This window comes from Aquarana catesbeiana, linkage group LG04, assembly GCF_042186555.1.
Source record: "Aquarana catesbeiana isolate 2022-GZ linkage group LG04, ASM4218655v1, whole genome shotgun sequence".
NCBI classification, from domain to species: Eukaryota; Metazoa; Chordata; class Amphibia; order Anura; family Ranidae; genus Aquarana; species Aquarana catesbeiana.
In genome coordinates this window covers 24,018,192-24,045,906 of record NC_133327.1, presented here as the reverse complement: position 1 = coordinate 24,045,906, position 27,715 = coordinate 24,018,192, and the positions used below count along the sequence as shown (strand labels likewise).

General features: G+C 44.3%; 1 protein-coding gene across 6 annotated transcripts in view; it reads left to right on the top strand.

The window, feature by feature from the left end:
• LOC141139103 (uncharacterized) overlaps window positions 1-27,715 on the top strand; it is a 106,646-nt gene that overhangs the window by 65,964 nt on the left and 12,967 nt on the right. For 4 of the 6 annotated variants that reach the window (XM_073624916.1, XM_073624915.1, XM_073624914.1 and 1 more), the window contains 4 exons: window positions 6,653-6,748; window positions 9,932-10,024; window positions 15,706-16,221; window positions 19,516-20,359. In XM_073624916.1, the coding sequence (XP_073481017.1) occupies window positions 6,653-6,748; window positions 9,932-10,024; window positions 15,706-16,221; window positions 19,516-20,183 (1,373 nt within the window). In that variant the 3' untranslated portion in view covers window positions 20,184-20,359. Of the gene's footprint in view, window positions 1-6,652; window positions 6,749-9,931; window positions 10,025-15,705; window positions 16,222-19,515; window positions 20,360-26,128; window positions 26,222-27,715 lie in introns of those variants that run through there. The other 2 variants (XM_073624920.1, XM_073624919.1) reach the window with 2 other exon arrangements.

Genomic DNA, 27,715 nt, shown 5'->3' with positions numbered 1-27,715 from the left:
TACGGCCAAAAATCCAACTATCTTGCCTTTTCTTTCTAAAGCCTTGACCTTAGTATGAGGTGACACATTTGCCAGTGCTCATAGAGAAAGGTTATTATCCCCCTGTTCCCTAGGCCCCCTTAGTAGGTTAACTTTCTCCCCACCTGTGCTAAAAAAAACTATTGGCACTTGTCTACCTTACTCACAAGTTCTCTACAGCTTTTGAGAGGCCTTGCTAAGGTATACTCTGACATCCCTGCTTCCCAGATGATTGAGGGAATGTGCCCCCCAAACTTTTTAGTGGAATGCCACACACACCCCACTTTAACCTTGCAGGTCAATTTCCCCTGCTCTGAAGTCTTGTTAGGGCGACTTTCCATGATAGTTGACAGGGGATCTGTCATGGGGTTGTCTTAATTTCTTGTTAACATTGTCCCTCTACCCAGTGCTTCTACAGCTAGTCACTGGGTTTCTGTTTAGGTCTTATTGGCCTAGTAAATCCTTTCCTTTTCCTTTTTCTTTCCCCTTCCTTGCCTTAGGAATTTTCTACTACAGGTGACCCTGCCTTATTGCCTGTTGGGAACAGGGTAGCCTGTAAGCTGCTCTTCTGCTGGTCTTCTACTAGCTTCCCTGGTTTATTATTGCTTTTATTGGAATTCAATTTCCTACCAAGTCCTGTGGGCCAGCACAACTTTTCCTTTTTTGCTCCCCTTAGGCCTGATGCTCAGCAATCTTATCTGATGCCACTAGACATACCCTTCCTGAGTCGCCCCATATTTTCTCCTTTTTCCTCGCAGGGGGTTCCCCTGTGGGAATTTCTTCTGTTTTCACCCAACTGGGTGGTTATTTGCCTCTTATAGGGCTTCTGCCCCTCCTTCTCTGCACAAGCTTATTCTACTGTTAGGCTGGGTTCACAGTGGTGTGGTTGTCCCCGCATCCAATTCATATGACAGGAGACTGTGACTGGCTCTCAATGGAGCCGGTTCACATAGCTCTGGGCGGCCGCAGAGCGCACTGGAAAAGGTTCCCGCGCATCTTTGGCTCCATTTCAGGTGCGAATTCAGGCAAAAATTCGGACCTGAGTTGCACCTAAAGCGGTGAACAGGGACGCACCGGACCCAGTCCTGCTCTGAGCCGCGGGCACAGCTAGTGTGAATCCAATCTTAAGGTTAAGTTCTTGGGCCTATCCAGCACCTAGCATCCGCCTTTTCCATAGTACAGAGCCACCGCCTGTATTTGGTTCACGTTTATCCCACACCAGTTGTTGCCAAGCGGTTGTTCAGCCTTTGTTGTCATTTGCTTTGGCTGCAAGGTGATTCTAATGTTGACAGTATGTAGAGTCAGTTGTTTTGTTGTTTCCTGTAGGCCTGTTGCAACTTAGCTATTTGTTGGCCTCCTCTCAATTGTTGCTTTGTCACACAGTCTATAAATTTACTTGAGTGTCCTGAACGATACGATAAAGATACGAGGAATGATGACATACCTGAAAAATTCTGTATCTTGCAGTACAGTACAGGACACAGGTCCCTCCCCTCTCTTCCATTTTGACCTCTTATTGCTTGCTAAGAAAACTGAAGCTTCACGTAGTGGACATGGTTATAGGCGTGTACTAGAGGCAGACCCTGCAAAGACGTTTGCCACTGTCCAATCACCTGAAGTCTAATACTACTGGTGAAGCAGTATGACAATCAAACAGGTTGTGGTGTCTCATTCCATCACATATCCCAAAATATTATTCCTCATTTTAGGACAGTGGGTGGAGCCATATAAATAATTGCTTTCCACTCTTCTGGCCAGATGCATATTCAGATCTGTTGTTTTTATAGAGCAAACATATCCTAATATGAGAGAGCCATTTATTCCAAACTGCATACAGCTTTTTTTTTTTTCTAGAGCTCACAGTATGATGCTCAAAAACAAAACACCAAAAGTGAACCAAAAATGTGTATAGAGAACACACCGAAAAAAAGTTCACTTAGGATGTGTCATATGGCCCCTTCTCAAAGAGGACAGGCCCTTCCCTGACCCCCTCAGTGTGCAAGACTTCTGATGGGGGCAAGGCACATTCAGGTCCAGCAAGCCACAGAGTGCAGCAGACGTTTTACTCTGATGAAGAGGGGGCACCCTCAAAACGCGCTAGGGTCTGTAGGACTATGTGACATCTGCCTAGTAATTCTGGAGGTGTGCACATCTGCTCTGGTTGTTCTTTTGGAGATTTGTGATGAGCATGTTCTCTACTATTTGTGAGTACATTACCTATTTTTATTTTTGAAAGTAAATGGTTTCTCGGGCAATGCACAAGGCTGGTGCGTCCTTTTTGTTCTTTCACATATAATACCAGCTAGCCAAAAGGACCAGCGGAACTTACTCCTCATGATCAGTTGAAGCAGACCAACGAGTACTGAGTAGTAAGGGGCTCTCCGGAAGAGAGACCCCCAAGGATGAGGAAGGAGGAACATAAGGGCCACACAACCTCGACCTCAGGGTAGGCCCGAAGATCCACACCCTACAATCAAAGTGAAAAAAACACAGTGACACACATGAAGAAAAATAAATAAAAGAAAATAAAAAGGTGCCAGTGCAGATGCAATGCCTAGACCTTGTGGCCTGGAAACAAAAAATGCCCCAGTCTCAGCCAAAAGGCCTAGCTTGTGGTATTGTGGCCTGGTGCCCTTTTCTCTTATTTGGGTCCCAATCCTCCGATCCTGAGGCCTGATCCTTTTCTTCTGGAGTGCCCGGGTGGTGCTCCTGGCCCCTCCTCCTCATCGAGTGCCACCACGGAGAGCCGCATTCCATTTGGGCACCCGTGTGGGCGCACTCCTGAGTCCTTTTGCTGCGTCCATTGACACAGAGACACAGACAGCAGGACTCGGGCCCCGGCTTCCATGTCATTGGATTTGATTGACAGCAGCAGAAGCCAATGGCTCCTGCTGCTATCAGTCTATCCACTGCGGATCCTAGACAGTGGCTGGAGCTGTTGGGCTCATTCTCATAGCTGGTACGGTTTTGTTCAGGTAAGAAAATGGGGGCAGCTGCACCACAGGTTTTTCACCTTAATGAATTAAGGTGAAAAACCTTAAGACTTTACAACTCCTTTAATCTTGGCCAAAAGGCCATACAGATGTTTCAGGCTATTTGGCAGTGTATAGAAATCATGGCTTCTATAGAGTAGTAAGGCTTGGGGCCATCCAGACAGTATAACCATACAGGTTATGGTGGGTAGGGGCAAAAGGAATCAGAAAGCCCTCCAATAGAATAGAGTAAAAGCCGCCTTCAATCAGAAGGTAGTCACATGGTCCCTTTCCTTCACATATTCCAATAATAAGATGAGACGTGAATACCTTCTGTATAAGAAAGTACTTATTGACCTTTTTTTGCGATGGAGAGATGTGTTGGCTATTTATATTATCCCTTGGCAATTGCTGTTTTGTAAAGCCGTCACCATTGTTGTTTTCCAGCCGTTGTAGTATGAGTCGTGTAATTAGCCGATCTCCCGGGAAAGTAGACAGACGCTCTTCTCTCATCTTTTCCCAGGCGGTCTGTTCTTCTGAGCTCAACAAATCTCATATCTATCATTACCGGCTTTTTATACTTCTAACAGTAGACGTGACGCCTGTGTCACTTTGTTGAGACAGGACCTTTAAAAGATCATGTTATTATGTGTTTTTTTTTCAGTCTTCTTTTCTTTTGTATTGTTAAGGGAGGATATTTTTGCTGATTTTTACTGCTTTTCTTGTATCTCAATATCTGCAGTTCTGTCCTGGATAGATAGATCAATACATTGTTACTTTATGATGATAGGGGAGTTAATTGTTTTAATTTGTTTTAATAAATGACTCTGCATGTCATGATCTCTGCACCACATGAGCTTACACTAATGTCCCCTTCACAGTCACACTATTTTTATTATACACAGAGAGGCCCCAATCCTCCTTTTCTGGGGTCCCCCGGCAGTGCTCCTGGCCCCTCCTCTTCATTGGGTGCCCCCACGGAGAGCCGCTTTCCCTGGGGGCACTCAGGTGTGCGTGCTCCCGAGTACTGCTGCTGTGTGCATTGACACAGACAACAGGACTCGGCCCCACCCCTGGCTCCCGCGTCGCTGGATTTGATTGATAGCAGCGGGAGCCAATGGCTACAATGTAGAGCAGTGTACAGAGGTCAGTAGGATGTAGAGTAGTGTACAGAGGTCAGTAGGATGTATAGCAGTGTAGAGAGGTTAGTAATATATAGGGCAGTGTACAGAGGTCAGTAGGATGTATAGCAGTGTACAGAGGTTAGTAATATATAGGGCAGTGTACAGAGGTCAGTAGGATGTATAGCAGTGTACAGAGGTTAGTAATATATAGGGCAATGTATACACAGATGTCAGCGCATACACGGGTGTCAGAAGGGCATGGTACTGGGAAGTCAAGAGGGCATTGTACTGGGGGGTCAGGAGGGCACACAGAAGTGTCAGATGGGCATGGTACTGGGGGGGGGGGGTCAGGAGGGTACACAGAGGTGTCAGGGAGGCATGGTACTGGGGGTCAGGAGGGCATGCACAGGTATCAGGAGGGCATGGTGCTTTGTGGGTCAGGAGGGCACACAGAGGGGTCAGGGAGGGTACAAGAGGTACCTGTTCTGGTGTGCTGATCCCCGCCCCTCCCACAAGTACACCCACTTGAATGAACTAGAGAGGAGGGCGGGCAGCAATCAGCGCACTGCACTCAGTGGGACATAAGCCTGTTAGCAAATCCTAGGCGGTAGAGGCATCTCCTGGCCCGCAGCTGCACATAAAAGGGATGCGCGCGGGGGGGGGGGGGGGGGATTCCTATGCTTTCCAGTTTAAGAGCTCAGGTGACAAGACGCCTGAGCTAATTCCTTCTCTACACTGTTCTGCCAATCAGGGATTCAGAGGGAGGAGCACTTCTGGGTCAGCAGGACAAGGACTCAACCGTGATCTACCTGTCACCTGCTTGTGATCGACAGGCTGCCAACCCCCGCTCTAATGTCAAACCTAAAAACTCAGTGAAGGGATGGTGGGAACCCCTATAATGGGCACAGTGGGTGTACAGACCCAGGAAATCTGTGCAGGAATGGTTAGAACCCTAATTATTTACCTGTTATGCCGCGTACACACGAGCGGACTTTACGGCAGACTTTGCCCGGCGGACTTTTCAACGGACTTTACGACGGACTTTCTGAATGAACGGACTTGCCTACACACAATCAACCAAAGTCCGACGGATTGGTACGTGATGACGTACGACCGGACTTAATTAAGGAAGTTCATAGCTAGTAGCCAATAGCTGCCCTAGCGTGGCTTTTTGTCCGTCGAACTAGCATACAGACGAGCGGACTTTTCGACCGGACTCGAGTCCGTCGGATAGATTTGAAACGTGTTTCAAATCTAAGTCCGTCCAACTTTTGAGAAAACAAAGTCCGCTGGAGCCCACACACGATCGAATTGTCCGACGAAATCCGGTACGCCGGACCAAGTCTGCCGTAAAGTCCGCTCGTGTGTACGCTGCATAAGTTTTAGCTGCACCAACCTTCCACCACCACTCAATGGCAGTATGTGCACACAACTAGAGGCAGTGGTTAGTGAAATGTATGGAATTGTGATCGTTGTAGATGTTACATGACATTATGATAGTTGGAGATTGTTACATGACATTGTGATGGCTGTAGATTGTTACATGACATTGTGATGGCTGTAGATTGTTACATGACATTGTGATGGCTGTAGATTGTTACATGACATTGTGATGGCTGTAGATTGTTACATGACATTGTGATCGTTGTAGATTGTTACATGACATTATGATAGTTACAGATTGTTAGATTGACAACTCCAGCTGCACCCTTCAGTGTTTCTGGGGATTTTCTACATTTTGGCTCTCAATCAGAAATGTGGCTCTAAGCAGCTAAAGGGAGAAGATATTGTAAAACGCTCAATCACACTATTGCATTGCGCTAACTCACATGTTATTATTATACATTTATATAGCTCTGACATGCAGTACAGCACAGAGATCACTGAGCCAGTTGCACCAGTCACTGCACCATAGGAGCTTACACTCTAATGTCCCCACCCTGTAATCCCACACTGTTACCTTCACATCTCTAGCATCACCTCGATCCACTGCTGGAACAATGAGAGCAATTCTGAGCTTCCCGGTTTTGGGGCACATATGATCAAACCCCTCCATCCTTCCCGACTGCCAGTATCCAGTGGTCTGGGTTGCTTTCTATGGTCAGGATGGGTGGGGGTGATCACATGTGCCTCAAAATCGGGAAGTTCAGAATTTTTCTCATGGTTCCAGCAGTGGGTCAATATGCTGGTAGAGATGGGGGGAGATTACATGCTGAGGCCTATGCAAATACTGACTTTCAGATGAGCTGTAATTGCATTGGGATTTTAGGAGCTCTATGAGCCGATCAGGGCAGTGATGGACGCCAGGTAAGAACTGCCATTTTCTGGTTCACCTTATTTCTTCCTTAGTTGGGTTTTGAACTTCACATTAACAGTTATTGGTAGCTAGTCTGGGTTTTATGTTTTTTTGTTTTGTGGGTTTTTTTGTACAGTTGGACATTACAGGTCTTTGTGTAAACTTCTACCAGTTGGATGAAATTCAGCAGACTGTATAAAGAGTGCACATAGCTCATGCACGTTATTTGTTGGTGTTTACAGGACAGATGACGTCACACACCATGAAACACGATGATGACTACACCAAAGCACCAATGAGAAGCCAAGGGTCAGAGAGCACCGGAGCCATCGCAAGAGGTGAGTGCAGATTACTGATACCCCATCATTTCTGCAAACTGAAATAAATCGTATGGGTGAAATAAATACAGATAGAGACCCCCAACCATGGCAGTGTGGGCTGCTCACCATTCATCACTGGGAGAAGGATGGACATATGTATATGGAGTATAATCGGCTATGTGTAGGTCCACAAATATGTAACCACTTTTTTTCCATGCGAGTAGGCGAGTGGAAATTTTGAGGGCTGCTATTATTATACATTTATATAGCTCCGCCATATACTGCAGTGCTCTACAGAGAACACTGAGCCAGGCACATCGTCTGCACCATAGGAGCGTAACTGCTATCAGGCTGAGAAACACACACAGCATGGGGAACCATTAAAGATTTTGGTATGTTTTTGGACTCTGGCAGGAAAGGGAGAAATGAATGGCAAACATGGAAGGGGCACGGAAATTCATACCCATGGTGGGATTTGGAGACATGAGCTGCAGGGATGGATTACTAACCATTTTGTCACCTCTGCTTCAGAGTGGTTCTGACTGGTTACTGGGTAAAGAATTTGTAAACCTGATCACAAACATCTCGCTAAATGACCTTTCTCAGGGTGGTTTTCCTGATGGTAACTGTAGACCAGGCCTACACATACTAGCTTGGTGCATACTACATAATAGAGGGCATGGGTAAGTAACAATGGCATCCCGGGATTGTCCTATTGGTGGTATTATCCTGTAGTGTGTCTGGATTCCAAACTGCCACACTAAATCAGGGGTGTCTGACTCAATTTCGTTGCGGGCCGCATCAGCAATATGGTTGCCCTCAAAGGGCCATTTGAATCTGTAAGACTATATAAATGTGTCTACTCTTTATCATATTAACCACTTCAATACTGGACCCTTTCACCCCCTTCCTGTCCAGGCCAATTTTCAGCTTTCAGCGCTATCACACTTTGAATGACAATTACTCAGTCATGCAACACTGTACCCAAATTACATTTTTATCTTTTTTTTTTTGAGACAAATAGAGCTTTTTTTTTTTTTTTGTGGTATTTAATCACCACTGGATTTTTTTTATTTTTTGCTAAACAAACGAAAAAAGACCAAAAATGTTGAAAGTTGTGCCACAATGAGGCACTCAAAAAGCTCTCTAATAACTGGACAGTGATACAGTGATGGCAGAAGGTTGATACTGTTAACCTATCACATAGCATGTATTGAGATCTTCTCGACATGTTTCGTGGAAGAGTCTGCTTCTTCAGGAGTTTTAGAGAGCAGGCATCTATAAGTAAATAACAGCAATTATAACAAAACATAAAAAGGAAATAATGATGTATTAAATCACAAGGAACCACAGAGGCCATATGACATCTCACCCCACCCAGGTGGTAACTGCATGCGAAGCGCCATGGGAATAAATCTGTCCCAGCAAATCTGGGAGGACTATAGCAAGGGGCATATGTTCTCGGTCTAGGGGTACAGTGACTCCACATCACATATGAAACCCCAACATATGGTCCAAAAGGTGGAAATATTCATTGTTGAACCACACATCATAACAAGGGTCCCATTACTTTGCATAGAGGTGGTCCTTGTTACCCGGAGTTCCTACTGAACTGGTACCTCATCTCACATAGATCGAGGTAGGGCTAAAAAATCCCTAATCAGGACACCTAGAAGGAAATATAGAGTTTGCCAAAAGGTGGGTTCATATGTGATGTTGATTCTCTGTACTATGTCACCTATAGTGCTCCCACATTCACCGGGACAGACCTATTCCCCTGGCGCTGCGCATGCACTTACCACCTGGGTGGGGTGAGATGTTGCATGGCCTCTGTGGTACATCATCATTTCTTTTTATGTGTTGTTATAATTGCTGTTATTTACTTATAGATAACTTTGCCTGCTCTCTAAAACTCCTGAAGAAGCGGACTCTTCCACGAAACATGTCGAGAACATCTGAATATATGCTATGTGATAGGTTAACAGTATCGGCCTTTTGCCATCACTGTATCGCTTGTCCAGTTATTAGAGAGCTTTTTAAATGTCTCATTGTGGCACAACTTGTGCGTCTTTTATGCATTTTAATAAAATTGTTGTAATAATAATATATTTTTTATTCTTTGTGAGTTGAAGTTCTTATACAGTACCATTAAAGTCCACGATAGCCTCTCAAAAAACCCTTACAATGATTTTGGGATGTATGTACTTTACTGTGATACTTTAAAGGGGTTGTAAACCTTCGTGTTTTTTCAACTTAATGCATCCTATGGCATCTGGCAGTGACCGGCCCCGCAGCCCCCCCATTTTACTTACCTGAGCCCTGGAATTTGACCCGACAGGGACGCGCTGTCTCTCTGCCTGGGGTTCTTGGTTCTTGATTGGATTAGTGTATTTTTTTTTTAGTATTGATCACTGTAATAATGTCACTGGTCCCCAAAAAGTGTCACTTAGGGTCAGATTTGCCCGCCGCAGTCCTGCTAAAAATCGCAGATCGCTGCCATTACCAGTAAAAACAATAAAAAAAAAAAAAAAGTCCCTAAATCTATCCCCTATTTTGTAGACGCTATAACTTTTGCGCAAACCAATCAATATACTCTTATTGGGATTTTTTTTTACCAAAAATATGTAGTAGAATACATATTGGCCTAAACTGATGAAGAAATTTAGATTTTTTTTTTTTTTTTTCAGATGTGTATTATAGCAGAAAGTAAAAATTTTTTTTTTTTTTTTTTTTTTCAAAATTCTTGCTCTTTTCTTGTTTATATTGCAAAAAATAAAAACCGCAGAGGTGATCAAATACCACCAAAAGAAAGCTCTATTTTGGGGGAAAAAAGGACGTAAATTTTATTTGGGTATAGCTTTGCACGACTGCGCAATTGTCAGTTAAAGCGATGCAGTGCCGTAGCACAAAAAATGGCCTGGTCATTAAGGGGGTAAATCCTTTCGGGGCTGAAGTGGTTAAAGGGAATGGCTGGCTGCAAAGTTTGATACCGGATGATGCCTGTAGCTGCTGCAGGCATCATCCTGGCGCAACCAATTAAACCCCAGGACTTCATATGATGTCCACCCAAGGGGAAGTGGTTAATATGTTTAGCTTGTCGTGATGTCATCTGTAGACAAAGACCAAAGGAAAGGCACCGCACCTGCTTAATTTTGCTCACACTAGCTATTGCTGACAACTGCTGGTTTCTTAAATTTGCAGGGCAAGTAACGTTGAAGCCGATTAAACAAGAGGAGGTGGACTATATCAAGGTGGCCGTGGGCAGCCAGCGGTCAGATGACGCTACACCTAGAGGTGAGAATTCCTCTGATACCCTGCTTTTGGTTGGTGATATCCAGGATGTGAGATGTGGCAGAAAGGGGGCGCTATGAGTCACACGACCATAGAGCTGTATGTAGAAAAAACAAGAATCGGGTCTCCTGTATAAATTGGCAAGGTGAAGGGAAATGTATGTTGGATATACTGTATACCTGGTTCAGATACACTATATAGCCAAAACATGGTGGAAACCTGACCATCACATCTGCTATATGCACAAAACTACTACATTGAAACCCCTCCAAATGATTTAGTTCAGGACTTTCCAATGGGTACTGTTAATGCTACAGCATATAAAACCATTGTAGTGAATTGTATCCTTCCAGTCTTGTGAAAACAGTTTGGGAAAGCCCTTTTCTGTTCCAAAACATTGGTCCTCATTGGACAATTTCTGCTCACCTCCTGTTTAACTGACTACTTTAAACTTTATATCCACCATCATGAAGTTCAGCGTTACCCTGTAGTCTACGCCTAAAATAGGCTGATTGGAGTGGGGGGCTGTTTCAGGGTAGGGGGAGAGTGGTGACACATTGGGGAAGGGTGGGAGGTTGCCCAGGGATAAAGGTCTAGCAGTAGCATGAGAGGGATCATCGGCCAGCTGTACTAAAATTGGTGAACATCTGTCCAGCTCCTCAGGCAGCAGAAGATACTGAGAACTGTGGGATTTATTTACTAAAACTTGAGAGTGCAATATCTGGTGTTCAATTAAGCTTTGAGGGAAAAAAAAAAAAACCTGGAAGCCGATTGGTTTCTGTGCAGAGTTGCACCAGATTTTGCACTCTCCCGTTTTTAGTACATCAACTCCTGTACGTCCCTGCACTGTGTTCGTTATTCCAAACACATCTATTGAGCTCACATATCATTTTCATCTTGTTATAAGAGAACTGGACTCTTAGTAAAGTTATCCTTTTTCAGTCCCCTTCCACTCTGAGATCCAGATGGAACTGTCCCAAGATTTAATACAATTTCCAGGTTTCCACGGGTCGTTTCCCAGTAACAGATGCTAAAAGGGGTCCCCCCTTTCCATTTTCCTTCCACTGACAAATAGAGACCAGGGTATTCCTCTTGCAGTAGACATGGAAACCAGGTAATTTTACCTCCCATCGAAACACATTGGGAAATAAGTCATCCCACTGACAGTTGGTGCCAAGGCATTTTTTTTTCCCTTGAACACCGATGCCTGAGATTTTTACCTTCTGATGCCAGGTCGTTCTTCCCACACTGATTACCACCATCACGGTAATTCTTCCTCCCACTGACTCCCAGTACTGGGACATTCTTCCTCCCATTCTTCCTCCCACTGACTCCCAGTACTGGGACATTCTTCCTCCCACTGACTGCCAGTACTGGGGCATTCTTCCTCCACTGACTGCCAGTACTGGGGCGTTCTTCCTCCCACTGACTGCCAGTACTGGGGCGTTCTTCCTCCCACTGATTGCCAGTACTGGGGCGTTCTTCCTCCCACTGACTGCCAGTACTGGGACATTCTTCCTCCCACTGACTGCCAGTACTGGGACATTCTTTCTCCCACTGACTGCCAGTACTGGGGCGTTCTTCCTCCCACTGACTGCCAGTACTGGGACATTCTTCCTCCCACTGACTGCCAGTACTGGGACATTCTTCCTCCCACTGACTGCCATTACTGGGGCGTTCTTCCTCCCACTGACTGCCAGTACTGGGGCATTCTTCCTCCCACTGACTGCCATTACTGGGACATTCTTCCTCCCACTGACTGCCAATACTGGGACATTCTTCCTCCCACTGACTGCCAGTACTGGGGCGTTCTTCCTCCCACTGACTGCCAGTACTGGGGCGTTCTTCCTCCCACTGACTGCCAGTACTGGGACATTCTTCCTCCCACTGACTCGCAGTACTGGGACATTCTTCCTCCCACTGACTGCCAGTACTGGGACGTTCTTCCTCCCACTGACTGCCAGTACTGGGACGTTCTTCCTCCCACTGACTGCCAGTACTGGGGCATTCTTCCTCCCACTGATTGCCAGTACTGGGGCGTTCTTCCTCCCACTGACTGCCAGTACTGGGGCGTTCTTCCTCCCACTGACTGCCAGTACTGGGACATTCTTCCTCCCACTGACTGCCATTACTGGGACATTCTTCCTCCCACTGACTGCCAGTACTGGGACATTCTTCCTCCCACTGACTGCCAGTACTGGGGCGTTCTTCCTCCCACTGACTGCCAGTACTGGGACATTCTTCCTCCCACTGACTGCCAGTACTGGGACATTCTTCCTCCCACTGACTGCCATTACTGGGGCGTTCTTCCTCCCACTGACTGCCAGTACTGGGGCATTCTTCCTCCCACTGACTGCCATTACTGGGACATTCTTCCTCCCACTGACTGCCAATACTGGGACATTCTTCCTCCCACTGACTGCCAGTACTGGGGCGTTCTTCCTCCCACTGACTGCCAGTACTGGGGCGTTCTTCCTCCCACTGACTGCCAGTACTGGGGCGTTCTTCCTCCCACTGACTGCCAGTACTGGGACATTCTTCCTCCCACTGACTCGCAGTACTGGGACATTCTTCCTCCCACTGACTGCCAGTACTGGGACGTTCTTCCTCCCACTGACTGCCAGTACTGGGGCGTTCTTCCTCCCACTGATTGCCAGTACTGGGGCGTTCTTCCTCCCACTGACTGCCAGTACTGGGGCGTTCTTCCTCCCACTGACTGCCAGTACTGGGGCGTTCTTCCTCCCACTGACTGCCAGTACTGGGGCATTCTTCCTCCCACTGACTGCCAGTACTGGGGCATTCTTCCTCCCACTGACTGCCAGTACTGGGGCATTCTTCCTCCCACTGACTGCCAGTACTGGGGCATTCTTCCTCCCACTGACTGACAGTACTGGGGCATTCTTCCTCCCACTGACTGACAGTACTGGGGCATTCTTCCTCCCACTGACTGCCAGTACTGGGGCATTCTTCCTCCCACTGACTGCCAGTACTGGGGCATTCTTCCTCCCACTGACTGCCAGTACTGGGGCATTCTTCCTCCCACTGACTGCCAGTACTGGGGCGTTCTTCCTCCCACTGACTGCCATTACTTGGGCGTTCTTCCTCCCACTGACTGCCAGTACTGGGACGTTCTTCCTCCCACAGACTCGCAGTACTGGGACATTCTTCCTCCCACTGACTCGCAGTACTGGGACATTCTTCCTCCCACTGACTCCCAGTACTGGGGCATTCATCCTCCCACTGACTGCCAGTACTGGGACATTCTTCCTCCCACTGACTGCCAGTACTGGGGCGTTCTTCCTCCCACTGACTGCCAGTACTGGGGCGTTCTTCCTCCCACTGACTGCCAGTACTGGGGCTTTCTTCCTCCCACTGACTATTGACCCCAGGGCTATTTTTATATCATAGATACCAATGCCAGGGCAGTCTTCTCCCCACTGACCTCCAATGTTGAGCATTTCTCCTGCACCTTATATGCTGTGTTAACTGTTACACACTCCTGACTAGGGTTGCACCGTTATCAGTGCTGATACCGAATATTCTCATGAGCACTCCAATACCCGAAACTGATACCTTTTGCGGTGCAATTTGAACCCCTACAAAATTAATTGGCTCAAATCTTACTGCAAAGAATCACATGCGATTTGAACAGGTTCCTGTGCGAATTGCATGTGGTTTCCCGCAACGCTCCTGTTTGAATGCAGGCTTGTCATAGTGATTTCAGCCCGGGTTCACACAGGAAACTGCATGCGATTTTTTTGCAGTGCGATTTGAGCCCATTCATTTTGTATGGGCTCAGATCGCACCGTAAAGGTATCATTACTCGGTATCAGTGAGTACTTGACCAAAAGTATCGCTACTCGCACTCGCCGGTACAAAAACGGTATCTGTGCAACCTGACCCCTGCACTCTGTAAGCTTGGCTGTATGTTATATACTCCTGACCCCTGCGCCCTGTAAGCTGGGCTGTACATTATATACAGCTGACTACTGCACCCTGTAAGCTATGCTGTATATTTAACGCTCCTGATCACTTCACTCTGTAAGCTATGTTGTATATTAAACACTCCTGACTACTACGCTCTCTAAGCTATGCTGTACATTATATACTCCTGACCACTGCTCTCTGTAAGCTATGCTGTATATTAAACACTCCTGATCACTGCGCTCTGTAAGCTATGCTGTGTATTAAACACTCCTGATCACTGCTCTCTTTAAGCTATGCTGTATATTAAACACTCCTGATCACTGCGCTCTGTAAGCTATGCTGTACATTATATACTCCTGACCACGACACTCTGTAAGCTATGCTGTACATTATATACTCCTGACCACGACACTCTGTAAGCTGTGCGGTATAATAAATACTCTTGACCAAAGTGTTCATTGTCTCAGCTGTGGTTGGTTGATATGTAGTTTCCCACATTTTGCAGTAAGTCCTTTTTAAAGGTAGACTCAGACAAAGCTCTCTGTATACTTATTCTGCAGATAAGCTTATGTAAAGGAAGTATTAGGGAGTATTTTGCAGGTACAAAGACTGCAGTAGATAGGTGCAGTGTATGCAGAATAACTGTAATTTTAGTTGAGTTATCCTTTATCAGTGCCCTTCCACTCTGAGAGATCCGTGGAATCTTAAGATTTGATAAAAATTCCAGGGTTCTGCTGACCTAGGCAGTTTCCCAATAACAGATGCTAAAGGGGGTCCCCCTTTCCCATTCTTCCTTCCACTGACAAATGAAGACCAGGACATTCTTCTTGGAATAGACAATCAAACTTTTTGGCAGCCATTCTCAACTAGGGTTGCTCCAGAGGTTACTAGGGGCTCCTTGAGCTGTGGGTGATTGACCTCCCAGTTGATGGTGCTTGCATAGTTCCAAAGCCAACACCATTTTGAATAGCCTGATTAAGGATCTTTTCAACTGTCTGTAAGGGTATCATTCTGACCACCACTGTAAGGAGGGCATTCTTCCCATTGGCAACCAATGTGAGGGGCGTTTTTCTCACTGGCCTCAAATACATTGGTTTTAGTTGGGATTCCCCGAGACCTGGAAATTATCTCAGTGGTTCCTCTGGGGTAAAAAGGTTGAGAAAGGCTGCCCTATGGGGTTGATTTACTAAAAGCAATTAGGCTGTTCACCTTGCAGGAGAATTTTCCCTTAGCTTAGTCAGTAGGGTGCAGCTCAACAGACTTCCATCATCCATGGACGTGCAAGCTATGCTATTTTTTCTAGCATGTTTGGGTATTCTTTGAAAAGTGAAATTTCACCACATTCATCCACCACTAAGCTCTGGGGAAATTCCCCTTGCAAAGTGAACAGCCTAGTTGCCTTTAGTAAATCCACCCCTATATATCCACAGCCAATGCAGTCATGCTCACGTTTTGACGCCATGTGTCCCTCTTTTTCTGACAGAGGTTCTAATACTTCTCCCACTCTAAAAGAACAAGCTTTGGTTCTAGATCTAGTTTCCCATTACGTATATTAAGCTGATCGTGTTCACATATGTTTCCTTTCAAACTTTTAAAAGAAACCCATTTGGAAGAAATATGGAGGCCACCTCTTGGCACCTCATAAAACTGTGGCAGCACAATTGAGTTATTAGTAGCTATAAACTGTCTGGCCTTTAAAAACATTTGTGACACTGGTTGAAGGGCACCTCTAAATTTCAATTTGTTCTATGCCATAGTGACAGATAATGGGGAGCCACCTAAAGGTGACATTGGGGCACCCCCACAATTCCCAGTGAATCAGATACCTAATTTGCACGGATCTAATTTGCCGTCCTCTTCGTCCCCTGGAGCTCCGCGTCTGCGAATCGTGAAGTTCACCGAGAAGGAGCTGGATGTCCTAGTGGACTTGGTTTTAGAGAATTACTCCAAGCTTTTCGGGAAAGAGTCTGACATCACACCCAGCATTGCTAAGAACGCCATGTGGCAGGCCATAGCCAATGAAGTGAGCGCTGTAGGAGTGGCTTCCCGCACCAGTGATAAAGTCAAGAAGAGGTGGAAGAACGCCAAGCGCAAGATGAACGAAAAACTAAGGGAGGCAGCTGCCCATGTGGCAGAGACTGGGCGCCGGCCTCCACCACACCTGAGATTGGCACCGTATGAGCAGAGGCTAAGAGACTTCTTCAAACCAGAGTTCAGCAAAGAGGTGGACTGGAACCAGGACAAGGAGGACCAACCAGAGGAGGTGGAAGCCGGTAAATACTGTTATTACATTTTAATGCTTTGAAGAGACCAGATTGCTGTGTGTGCGGTCATATACAGAAGGCAGGGGAGGAGTAAGAAGGTTTCCTGGGGCCCTTATTATTCAGACCTGCTTCCTAAACATTGTAATGTTGTTTTATTCCACTTTATGGTCAGCGATTTAAAATGTGACTTGGCCCATTACCCAGAGATCTCTACATTATACAGAGACCCCTCCCCAAGAAAGATCCATACATTATACAAAGACCCTTCTAACTTCCCATTACCAAGGGATCTCTGCATTACACAGGAACCCTCCCAAAACCCAAAGAGCCCTACATTTCATAGGGTCCCCACCCATTACCAAGAGATCCCTATATTACACAAAGACCCCACTAATTACTAAGAGATCCCTACATTACACCGAGGCCCCTCCCATTACCCAGAGATCCTGACATTCTGAGCAATTCTTACATTCACAGAAAACCCGTTCATTATCCAGAGATCCTTACACTATACAAAGAGATCATTCCCATTACCAAGAGGTCCTTGTGCTACACAAAGATCCTTCCCATTATCCAGAGATTAGTACTTTACACAGTAACCCCTACATTACACAGAGATCTCTATGCAACACAGAGACCCCTCATATTACCCATTAATCCCTACATCACATTGAAATAATTCCTGTTATTCAGCAATCCTTACATTATACAGAGACCCTTCCTATTACCTAGATAACTCTACCTTGCACAGATACCTCTTCCGGAGCAATCCCTACATTAACAGAAAACCCGCCCATTATCCTGAGATCCTTACCCTATACAAAGAAATCATTCCCATTACCCAGATGTCCTTGTATTACACAGAAACTTATTTTATTACCCAGAGAGCCCTACATAACCCATCAATACCTAAATTACATTGAATTCCTTCCCATTATCCAGCAACTCTTATATTATACAGAGACCCGCTTATTACCCAGAGATCCCCACACTACACAAATACTTCTCCCATTACCCAGAGATCCCTATATTACACATAGGCTTTCCCTTTTGCCCAGAGATCCTTACATTACACAGAGACTCTTCCCCTTGCCCAGAGATCCCTACATTACACAGAGACTCCGCCCCTTGCCCAGAGATCCCTACATTACACAGAAACTCTTCCCCTTGCTCAGAGATCCCTACATTACACAGATACTCTTCCCCTTGCCCAGAGATCCCTACATTAAACAGACACTTCTCACATTACCCAGAGATTCCTAAATTACACAGAGACTTGTCCCATTACCCAGAGATCCCTATTTTACACAGAGATGCCTCATTATCATGGTCTCTCTATATTACACAGGGACCCTGCTTATTACCTATAGATCCATGCAATAAACAGAGACCCTCTACATTACATGGAAATCCCTTATAATACCCCTACATTACACAGATTTCTTCCATTACCTAGAAATCCCTACGTTACACAGAGACCCCTTTCATTGGGCAGAGGTCCTTACATTATACAGAGACACTTCCCATTACCCAGAGGTCTTTACATTACATAAAGACCCCTCCAACTACCCATTAATCACTACATTGCACAGAGTCCCCTCCAGTTACTCATCAATCCCTACATTACATAAAAATCCTTCCCATTACTTATCAATCTCTACATTACACAGAGATTCCTCTCATTACCCTTACACCTTACACTACAAAGAGACCATTCCCATTACCAGACGTCCTTACATTACACAAAGACCCCTCAAACATCACTATATTACACAGTGACCACTCCCATTACAGAGAGATTAATACATTACACAGAGACTCTTGCTATTACCCAGAGATCCCTACATTGCACAGAGAGATCCCTTCCATGACCCAGAGATCCTTACTCTCTGTCTTGCTCTACTCAGTGATCTCAACATTGCTCAGAGAGCCTTGCCATACTAGAGAAACTCTCCACACGGAACCATCCTATTATCCAGCAATTACATACCTACATTGGTAGCAAGCCCCTCCGATAGCACAGAGATCCCTAGAAAAATGTCTAATCCAACCAACTGGCTGAATGTATAATTGTAATGCTGTCTACACTTGGTATTGGATATCCAGCTTTCTTGTTTGTGAGCCCCTTAACTGGGAGCAGTTTTTTTATAGAAACATGATAGCTTTTTATTATACTTTATTTTTGGTCTCTAGAAGGCTTCAGTAAATTAATGATAGCCTGCTGATTGTGGTCAAAGTTTTAGCATTTTCTTTCCATCCTGTATTAGATTCCCCACACAATGGCCTTTTATTACGGCCCTTGTAGTTTAGTGGGCACCATCCTACCGCAACTAATCAGGTATCAATAGTTTGTTGTCATCAGGCCAAAAAAAGATTACTGATAGGTTCAGTGACCCAAACTTAACCAATCATTGTCAAATTTAATAGGGAATCTCAATATTGATTTTTCTTTTAGACTTTTTGATTTTTTTTTTTTTCTTTGACCAGACCTTGTGTCTACTCTATGGGCCTGTCTATGGTTATCGGAATAATTACTTATTGTATTACAACCCATTGCCCTTTTGTGCTACTTTTGCTTTTTCCTGTGGAACATTTCAAGGTAAAAGGTAGACAGTAAACTTAAAACAAGATAAAAGCCTGTCAAAATGCAGGTCTCCACCTTGCGTTCCTCTTATTGCTTTTTAAAAAAAAAAAAACAATGCTTTGGGTTCAGGGTAGTTTAAGTTTCCAGGTAAATTTATGAGTGAAAAGCAGATACTGAAACCTGACTATAATGCTGTTTTATTTAGACAAGGGGTCTGCAAACTTCCTAAGCAAAGGGCCCGTTTACTGTCCTTTAGGCTTTAGGTGGGGCCGGACTGTGGCCAGTGCGAGTAGAGAATGCCTCGGCATCAGTGCCCCATCATTTCTTGTAATGGGAAGAATAGTGCCCTATTGTTATCTATGAGAAAAATAGTGCCCCGTTGATAGTGTCAGTAGGGGAAATAGTGCTCCATCATTGGTGTCAGTTGGTGGAAATAGTGTTCCAAGGGCCAGATAAAGGCAAGCAAAGGGCCATAGTAAGCCCCCCTGCCACAGTTTGGAGACCACTGATATAGACAGAACAGTCAGTGTTGATATTCCCCATAAAAAATTTCAAAACAATCAGCTCCATCAGACGTTTAGAGTAGGGACATTAAGAAGGACAAGTATGAAGCAGGTTAGATAAAGTGTTAACAGTTTGTTGTGTTGCTCTGGATGTATTGCACATTGAGTGTAGAAGAGAAATTATTATTTTTGGTAACACAATGCTTTTCTGCTTAGATCCCATAGATTTGGTCCATTCTGAAAACCTGGAAGACACCGTCTTCTCTCCTCCCATGGATTCAGTCCACCGAAAGTCCTTGGCAGACACCATATTCTCTCCTCCCATGGTTTTAGTCCATCGGGAGTTCCTAGCAGAAGCTGTCTTCACTCCAGCAATAGATTCAGTCCATCAGGAGTCCCTGGCCCACAGTGTCTTCTCCCCTCAGTGTCAGGAGTTGGGGGAGGACTCCAGTAAAGACTCTTCTGAAGAACCTTCCATCATTTCACCCGGAGATCAGCTTCATTGCTCAGACACAATGGAAGATCAAGAGCCAGCTCTGGAGTCTGAGCACCAGGACCAACATTTTTCTGTATTAAACCAGACTTTGCACAACTTGTCCTCCAACCAACGGGAATCAAACGTCCTAATGCAGGAACAGAACTCCATCTTGTCCCAGATTGCCTACTCTCTGAGCCTCCTTCACATACAGCAGACAGAAGGACTGGCTGCTCTGGGCAATATTATCCAACAGGGTGTGGAGGCCATTCATCCGGCATCCTGTGTGTCAACCAATACTCGGACTATAGACCCCACCAAAGTCCATGCAGGATTGAGACGGCAGGTGATGGGCATTAACAGATCTAATACTGACCTTCCTGCTCCCCCAAAACGAAAAATAACTTAGTACCTCTTGCTACACCCTCACTCTGATGTTCAGTCATTGTTGTGCTGTTGTTTATCTGGTTTATAGATTCTTGTGATGTGTTTTTTCTTTTTTCTTTTTTTTAGGTGATGAAAATAGACATGAACTATTTGATTAATATTCGATTTAAAAATAAAATAAAATACCATTTAAAACAACATTAGTCTATTTTTTTGGTTTTGCTTTATGGTGAATACCAAATTTGCTGATCGGTAGTCCGTTTATTTAGCTGCACTGAGGCTTGTTCAGCAACAACTTGGATACTCAGGAATTATCTTACAAATTATTTGTCTAATAGCATAGAACAGTGTTTGTCAACCTTTTTTCAGTCAAGGTGCCCTTTAAAATTCTGCACAATGTAAAAAACTAAAAACGTGCAGCAACACGTAGGATACCCAACATTAGAGGTGATTTGTTCTTCCAAAGCAAATACACCTTTGCACACTGGTACTGACTAGTATTCCAATGTTTCTCTTCTCCCTCAGTTTCTCTCCCTTACTGCTAATGTGACCCAATGTTGACCTCAATGTTGACGGAAACGGGCAGAGGATGATCACACAAGGATGCTGTGCAGTTGTGCATTGTCCTCCTTATCAACCGATGATGTCATTGGTTGTTAAGAAGCTGGTGGCTAGAAGGTTTGGGCAATTTTTAGGCATTTTGCCAAGGCACCATGAAGAAACCTGAAGGCACCTCAGGGTGTCTGGGCACCCTGGTTGAAAATGGCTGGCATAGAACACGAGCCTTTCTACACGCCTTTATGTCAAAGTTCTCAACTTTATGCAGGAAGTGCAATAAGAACCATAAGATCATATTTTCACTCATGTTTTTTTTTTTGTCTGGTGGTATGCACTTTTTGGCTTAAAGTTTACATAGTCTATAACAGCCTTTCCCAACTTTTACAACACAGAGCATCTCTTGAAATAACTTTCTGGGCTCAGGGAATCCCCTGCTAAAAATGACTATATCTACAACTCATAATACATTAGTGTGATGGTCAGTGGGAAGAATTCTCCTTACACTTGTGGTCATTGGGAAAAATGACCTCCTTACAGATAGCTAAAAAGATCAATGGTGTCAGTGAAAACTGAGAGGTAGAAATTGTTAAAGAAAATCTTAACTACTTCTGGAGGAACCCTTGACTTCCTTTGAACTCTGATGGAGAAACCCTGGCATATAAGGTTGAATGAAAAGCACAGGTCCATCCCATTAAGGGAACTTTCGTATCAAGGTTAATGTACAAGAGATCCCCCTTCCCCCACAACTTGTCCTATTGAACTTGGTCTCAAACCAAACAAATCCTTCCACCAATAGAGTGGTGACTTTGTTATAGCCATGGTTGCCAAATGGATAAACCACCATTAAATCCATGAATATAAGATTAGCAAATCTTAAAAAAAAAAAACCCACACAAATTCAGTTTTCTGATACATGGTTTGGTTGACTTCAATTTAGGTCCCCAACAGCAAATTAAAGCTCCAGCTGGTATACTCACCCAGTCGCCGATTACTGTTGGTCCTTTTTTGGGTTGAATGACATCCAGCATCATATAACCATGATAAACCTGTATTTTAGCAGTTGAGTTGTGTTGGACAATTTTTATGGTTTCTTGCTGTGGAATACCACCATTGTTCAGTCTAGTCTTTAGAGAACAGGGCTACTGAAGGTTTATACCCAACAGGGCTTCTTATCCTTTCCTAATACTATCCAAAACTAAAAAAATGATCTTAATCGTACTGTACAAGGCACAGGTAACATATTTATACACCTTGGGTTATAGGATAGTAGTGCGTTTCTGACCTTTAGGTTAGAGGTTGGATATATCTGTTTAGAAACTTATCATCTGGTAAAGGTGTAACGAAAATTCCAAATGAGCTTCATAATCCATCAATCCAGACACATCACAGCTTCAACAGGCACGGCACAGTGTTGACGTGTTTCATGTTACATGTGGTGTGAAGTTTGTCAACACTTTTCCTACCTGTTGAAGCTGTGATGTGTCTAGATTGATGGATTAATAATAAATGGAATTTTTTAATACATCTTGAGTGTTGTCAACCACTTTTCTATGTGAAGCATTTTGTGGCTGAGAACCAGACCAGCACCTCTTTGTATGGAATCTAGGGCTAGCACCAAGGTGAGCTGACCTGGAGCAGTGTCTTTCTACTATTGGACGATCTTTAAAGATCTGGTGGTATGTATGTACTGTGGATATAAAAAGTCTACACACCCCTGGTAAAATGTAAGCTTTCTGTGATGTAAAAAAATGAGATTGAGATAAATATTTTCAGAACTTTTTATACCTTTAAGGTGACCTATAAACTGTACAACTCAATTGAAAAACAAACCTAAATCTTTTGGGGGGGGGGGGAGGGGGGTAAAAATGAAAAACTACATTCAAACTCATGTTAAATAGAAGTCAGTACACACCTGCCATCGCTTAAAAAGCCTCTGACTAACACCAAATAAAGTTCAGCTGTTCTAGTAGGTCTTTCCTGACATTTTCTACATTCTACAGCAAAATCCATGATCTGCAGAGAGCTTCCAAAGCATCAGAGGTATCTCATTGTTAAAAGGTATTAGTCAGGAGGAAGGTACAAAAGAATTTCCAAGGCATTAGATATACCATGGAACACAGTGAAGACAGTCATCAAGTGGAGAAAATTTGGCACAACAGTGACATTACCAAGAACTGGACGTCCCTCCAAAAATGTATAAAAGACGAGAAGAAAACTGGTCAGGAAGGTTTCCAAGCGGCCTACAGCAACATTAAAGGAGCTGCAGGAATATCTGGCAAGTACTGGCTGTGTGGTACATGTGATAACAACCTCCCGTATTCTTTATATGTCTGAGCTATGGGGTAGAGTGGCAAGACTGAAGCCTTTTCTTATGAAGAAAAACATCCAAACCCGGCTAAATTCTGCAAAAACACATCTGAAGTCTCCCAAAAGCATGTGGGAAAATGTGTTTTGAACCCATGAAACCAAGGTTGAACTTTTTGTCCATAATTCTAAAAGATATGTTTAGCTCAAAAACAACACTGCACATCACTCAAAGAACACCATACCCACAGTGAAGCATGGTGGTGGCAGCATCATGCTTTGGGGCTGGACCTTAGACAAGGTAGAGGGAATTATGAACAGTTCCAAATACCAGTCAATATTGGCACAAAACCTTCAGGCTTCTGCTAGAAAGCTGAACATGAAGAGGAACTTCATCTTTCAGCATGACAACGACCCAAAGCATACATCCAAATCAACAAAGGAATGGCTTCACCGGAAGAAGATTAAAGTTTTGGAATGGCCCAGCCAGAGCCCAGACCTGAATCCCATTGAAAATCTGTGGGGTGATCTGAAGAGGGCTGTGCACAGGAGATCCCCTCGCAATCTGACAGATTTGGAGTGTTTTTGCAAAGAAAAGTGGGCAAATATTGCCAAGTCAAGATGTGGCATGCTGATGACTCATACCCAAAAAGACTGAGTGCTGTAATAAAATCAAAAGGTGCTTCAACAAAGTATTAGCTTAACCATTTGTCGACCGGCAGGTTGGCTTGGCTGCGCGAATCGCCGTACCGGTACATCGGTCCGTATAATAGCTATTGCAGGCGCGCCCGTGCCGCCGAAGCCCATGCGTATGGCCGGCAGCCGCGATGTCCGCCGACCACCCGCGATCGCTCCATGTAAACAAACAGATCCCCGTTCTGACGGGAGTAGAGAGAGATCGTCTGTTCCTAGTGATCGGGAACAGCGATCTCTCTCTACTCCCAGTCAGCCCCCCCCCCCACAGTTAGAAACACCTCCCTAGGGAACACTTAACCCCTTGATCGCCCCTTATGCCGCATACAGACGATCGGATATTCCGACAACAAAACCGTGGATTTTTTTCCGACGGATGTTGGCTCAAACTTGTCTTGCATACACACGGTCACACAAATGTTGTCGGAAATTCCGAACGTCAAGAACGCGGTGACGTACAAGACGTACAAAGAGTCGAGAAAAATGAAGTTAAGTAGCCAGTGCGGCTCTTCTGCTTGATGCCGAGCATGCGTGGAATTTTGTGCGTTGGAATTGTCTACACACGATCAGAATTTACAACAACAGATTTTGTTGTCGGAAAATTTGAGATCCAGCTCTCAAATTTTTGTTGTCGGAAATTCCGACAGCAAATGTCTGATGGAGCCTACACACGGTCGGAATTTCCGACAACAAGCTTACATCCAACATTTGTTGTCGGAAATTGTGTACACGATATTAGTGTTAACCCCTTTCTTCCAGTGTCATTTATACAGTGATCAGTGTCTATTTTTAGCTCTGATCACTGTAATAATGTCACAGGTCCCAAAAAAGTGTCAAAAGTGTCCGATCTGTCCACCGCAATGTCGCAGCCAAGCCAAAAAATCGCTGATCACTGCCATTACAAGTAAAAAAAAAATGAATAATAAAAAATGCCATAAATCTATCCCCCATTTTGTAGACGCTATAACTTTTGCACAAACCGATCAATATACGCTGTTTGCAAATTTTTTTTTTTTTTAACAAAAATATGTAGAACACATATTGACCTAAACTGATGAATACATTTTTTATTTTATTTTTTTTTTTTGGATATTTATTATAGCAAAAAGTAAAAAATATTGTATTTTTTTTCAAAATTGTGAAAAGTCGTTTTTTGTTTATAGCGCAAAAAATAAAACCTGCTCGAGGTGGTCAAATACCACCAAAAGAAAACTCTATTTGTGGGAAAAAAGGACATCAGCTTTGTCTGGGTACAGCGTCGCACAACCGCTCAGCTGTTAGTTAAAGCGACGCAGTGCCGTATCGCAAAAAAATGGCCTGGTCATTAACGGGGTAAATCCTTCCAGGGCTGAAGTGGTTAAGGATGTGCACACTTATGCAACCATATTATTTTAGTTTTTTATTTTTACCCCCCCCCCCCTCAAAAGATTTCAGTTTGTTTTTCAATTGAGTTGTACAGTTTATAGGTCACTTTAAAGGTGGAAAAAGTTCTAAAATGATTTATCTTTGTCTCATTTTTTTACATCACAGAAACCTGATATTTTAATGGGTGTGTGGACTTTTTATATCCACTATAAGTGTGGATCACACTTGTGCCCCATACAAACAATGCTTCGGCTTTCTGCATCCCCCCACACTCTGCATCACACTGCTGTTTTACACAGACTCCTCATTGGATTTCGCCTCCTTATCCAGCTATGTGCTCGAGCTCTGTGCTCCCTAAGTCTGTGATCAGGGCTGCCATTGGAAGTCCCCTCCTTCACCTCCAGCTCTCTGCACTACTTCCAGGGCCTCCCTCTGAGTTTACAGGAGGCGGAACTACAGAAGAGGCATCAGGGAGCAATGCTTACTGACTGTCAGCACAGATTGAGAACAACACTGGAAGGTATACATCTGCCACAATGCTGATTTGTGGCAGAACCACTGGAGACCACCAAAATTTTCTGGTGAACCATCAGTGGTCCAAGGACCACTGGATGGCGACCGCTGTCCCAGTCAGTTTGACCCACCAGTAATTTGAATCCATCACTTAGTTTCTACTTGTTCCAGGTTTTTACTGTGTCACCCCTGGGGAGCTTCACTCGCCTCTCTCTGTTCTCTATCCCATTACTGAAAGTGATGGAAAATACAACTTTTTACAGTTCTCACCGAAACAGGAATAAAGGGGAAATCTTCCAATGGGTATACATGTATTGGTGACATTAAAAAGAGTTTTTCTTACTTCCTGTTGTGTCTGCAGGACAGGAAATGAGGGTGTCTTTACAATTACAGGACAATATTGACCACCTTGTTTTGAGCAATACACCAATGCCTTCTATACAGCTCCAAGTCCAATTTTAGCATATTTATATATTAAGCGTCTGACCTGTCATTGGACATATTGTATGTCTGATTCTGAACACCTCTTTCTAGACAGTGACGCAGCCATGAGGCTTCAAGAGATGACGGAACTGTGGACAAACCGGGCAGCTGAGGCCAGAGAAACAAGTGAACGTTCCAACCAAGGTAACAGCCAACACAATGCCAAGGTTGATGTAATATAGCGGGGAAAATAATTATTTGATCCCCTGCAGATTTTGTAAGTTTGCCCACTTACAAAGAAATTAAGAGTCTATAATTTTGATTATAGGTGTATTTTAAATGATGGAGACAGAATATCAACCAAAAATCCAGAAAAAACACATGATACAAATGTTATAAATTGAGTTGCAGTTCAATGAGTAAAATAAGTATTTGATCCCCAAGCAAAACATGACTTAGTACTTGGTTGGCAAGCACAGAGGTAAGACATTTCTTGTAGCTGGTTACCAGGTTTGCTCACATCTCAGGAGGGATTTTGGTCCACTCTTCCTTACAGATCTTCTCTAAATCCTTAAGATTTCTTGGCTGGACTTCAACTGCAACTCAAAATTTCAGCTCCCTCCATAAATTTTCTACAGGATTATGGTCGGGAGACTGGCTAGGCCACACCAAGACCTTAATGTGCCTCTTCTTGAAGCACTCCTTTCTTGCCTTGGCGGTATGTTTTGAGTCATTGTCATGCTGGGTGACCCATCTTCAGTGTTCTGGCTGAGTGAAGAAGGTTCTCATCCAAGTTTTTACAATACATGGCCCTACCCAGTAGCACCTCAATGTGGCAAAGTCGGCCTGTACCTTTAGCAGAGAAACCTCCCCAAAGCATAATGTTTCCACCTCCGTGCTTGACTGTAGGGATGGTGTTCTTGGAGTCATAGCATTTTTCTTCCTTCAAATACGGCGAGTTGAACTAATGCCAAAGAGCTCAATTTTGGTCTCATCTGACCACAGCAATTTCTTCTAATCCTTCTCTGAATCATTTGACTGTTCATTGGCAAACTTCAGACAGGCCTGTACATGTGCCTTCTGGAGGAAGGGGACCTTGCGGGCACTGCAAGATTTCAATCCATGGTGACATATTGTGTTACCAATGGTTTGTTTGGTGACTGTGATCCCAACTGCCTTGAGATCATTTACAAGCTCCTCCCGTGTAGTTCTGGGCTGATCCCTCACTTTTCACATGATCATCCTTATCCTTATATGAGATGAAATCTTGCATGGAGCTCCAGACCGAGGGCAATTGATGGTTATTTTGTATTTCTCCCATTTCCGAATAATTGCTCTAACAGTTGTCTCCTTCTCACCAAGCTTCTTGCTGATGGTCTTGTAGCCCATTCCAGCAATGTGCAGGTCTACAATCTTGTCCCTGACATCCTTTGACCGCTCTTTGGCCTTGCCTATGATGGAGAGGTTTGAATGGAAGAAAGAGATTCTGTGGACAGGCGATAACGAGTTGTTGTTAGGAACACCTTAAATTGACCGGACTAATCTGTGCACCACATGGGCACATACTGTAGCCAGTCTTTGGATGTCAGAACTATTGTTGGTTGCTAGGGGATCAAATACCTATTTTGCTAGAGTAACAAATACTTTATTTTTATGAACTGCAACTCAATTTATAACATTTGTATCGTGTTTTTTTTC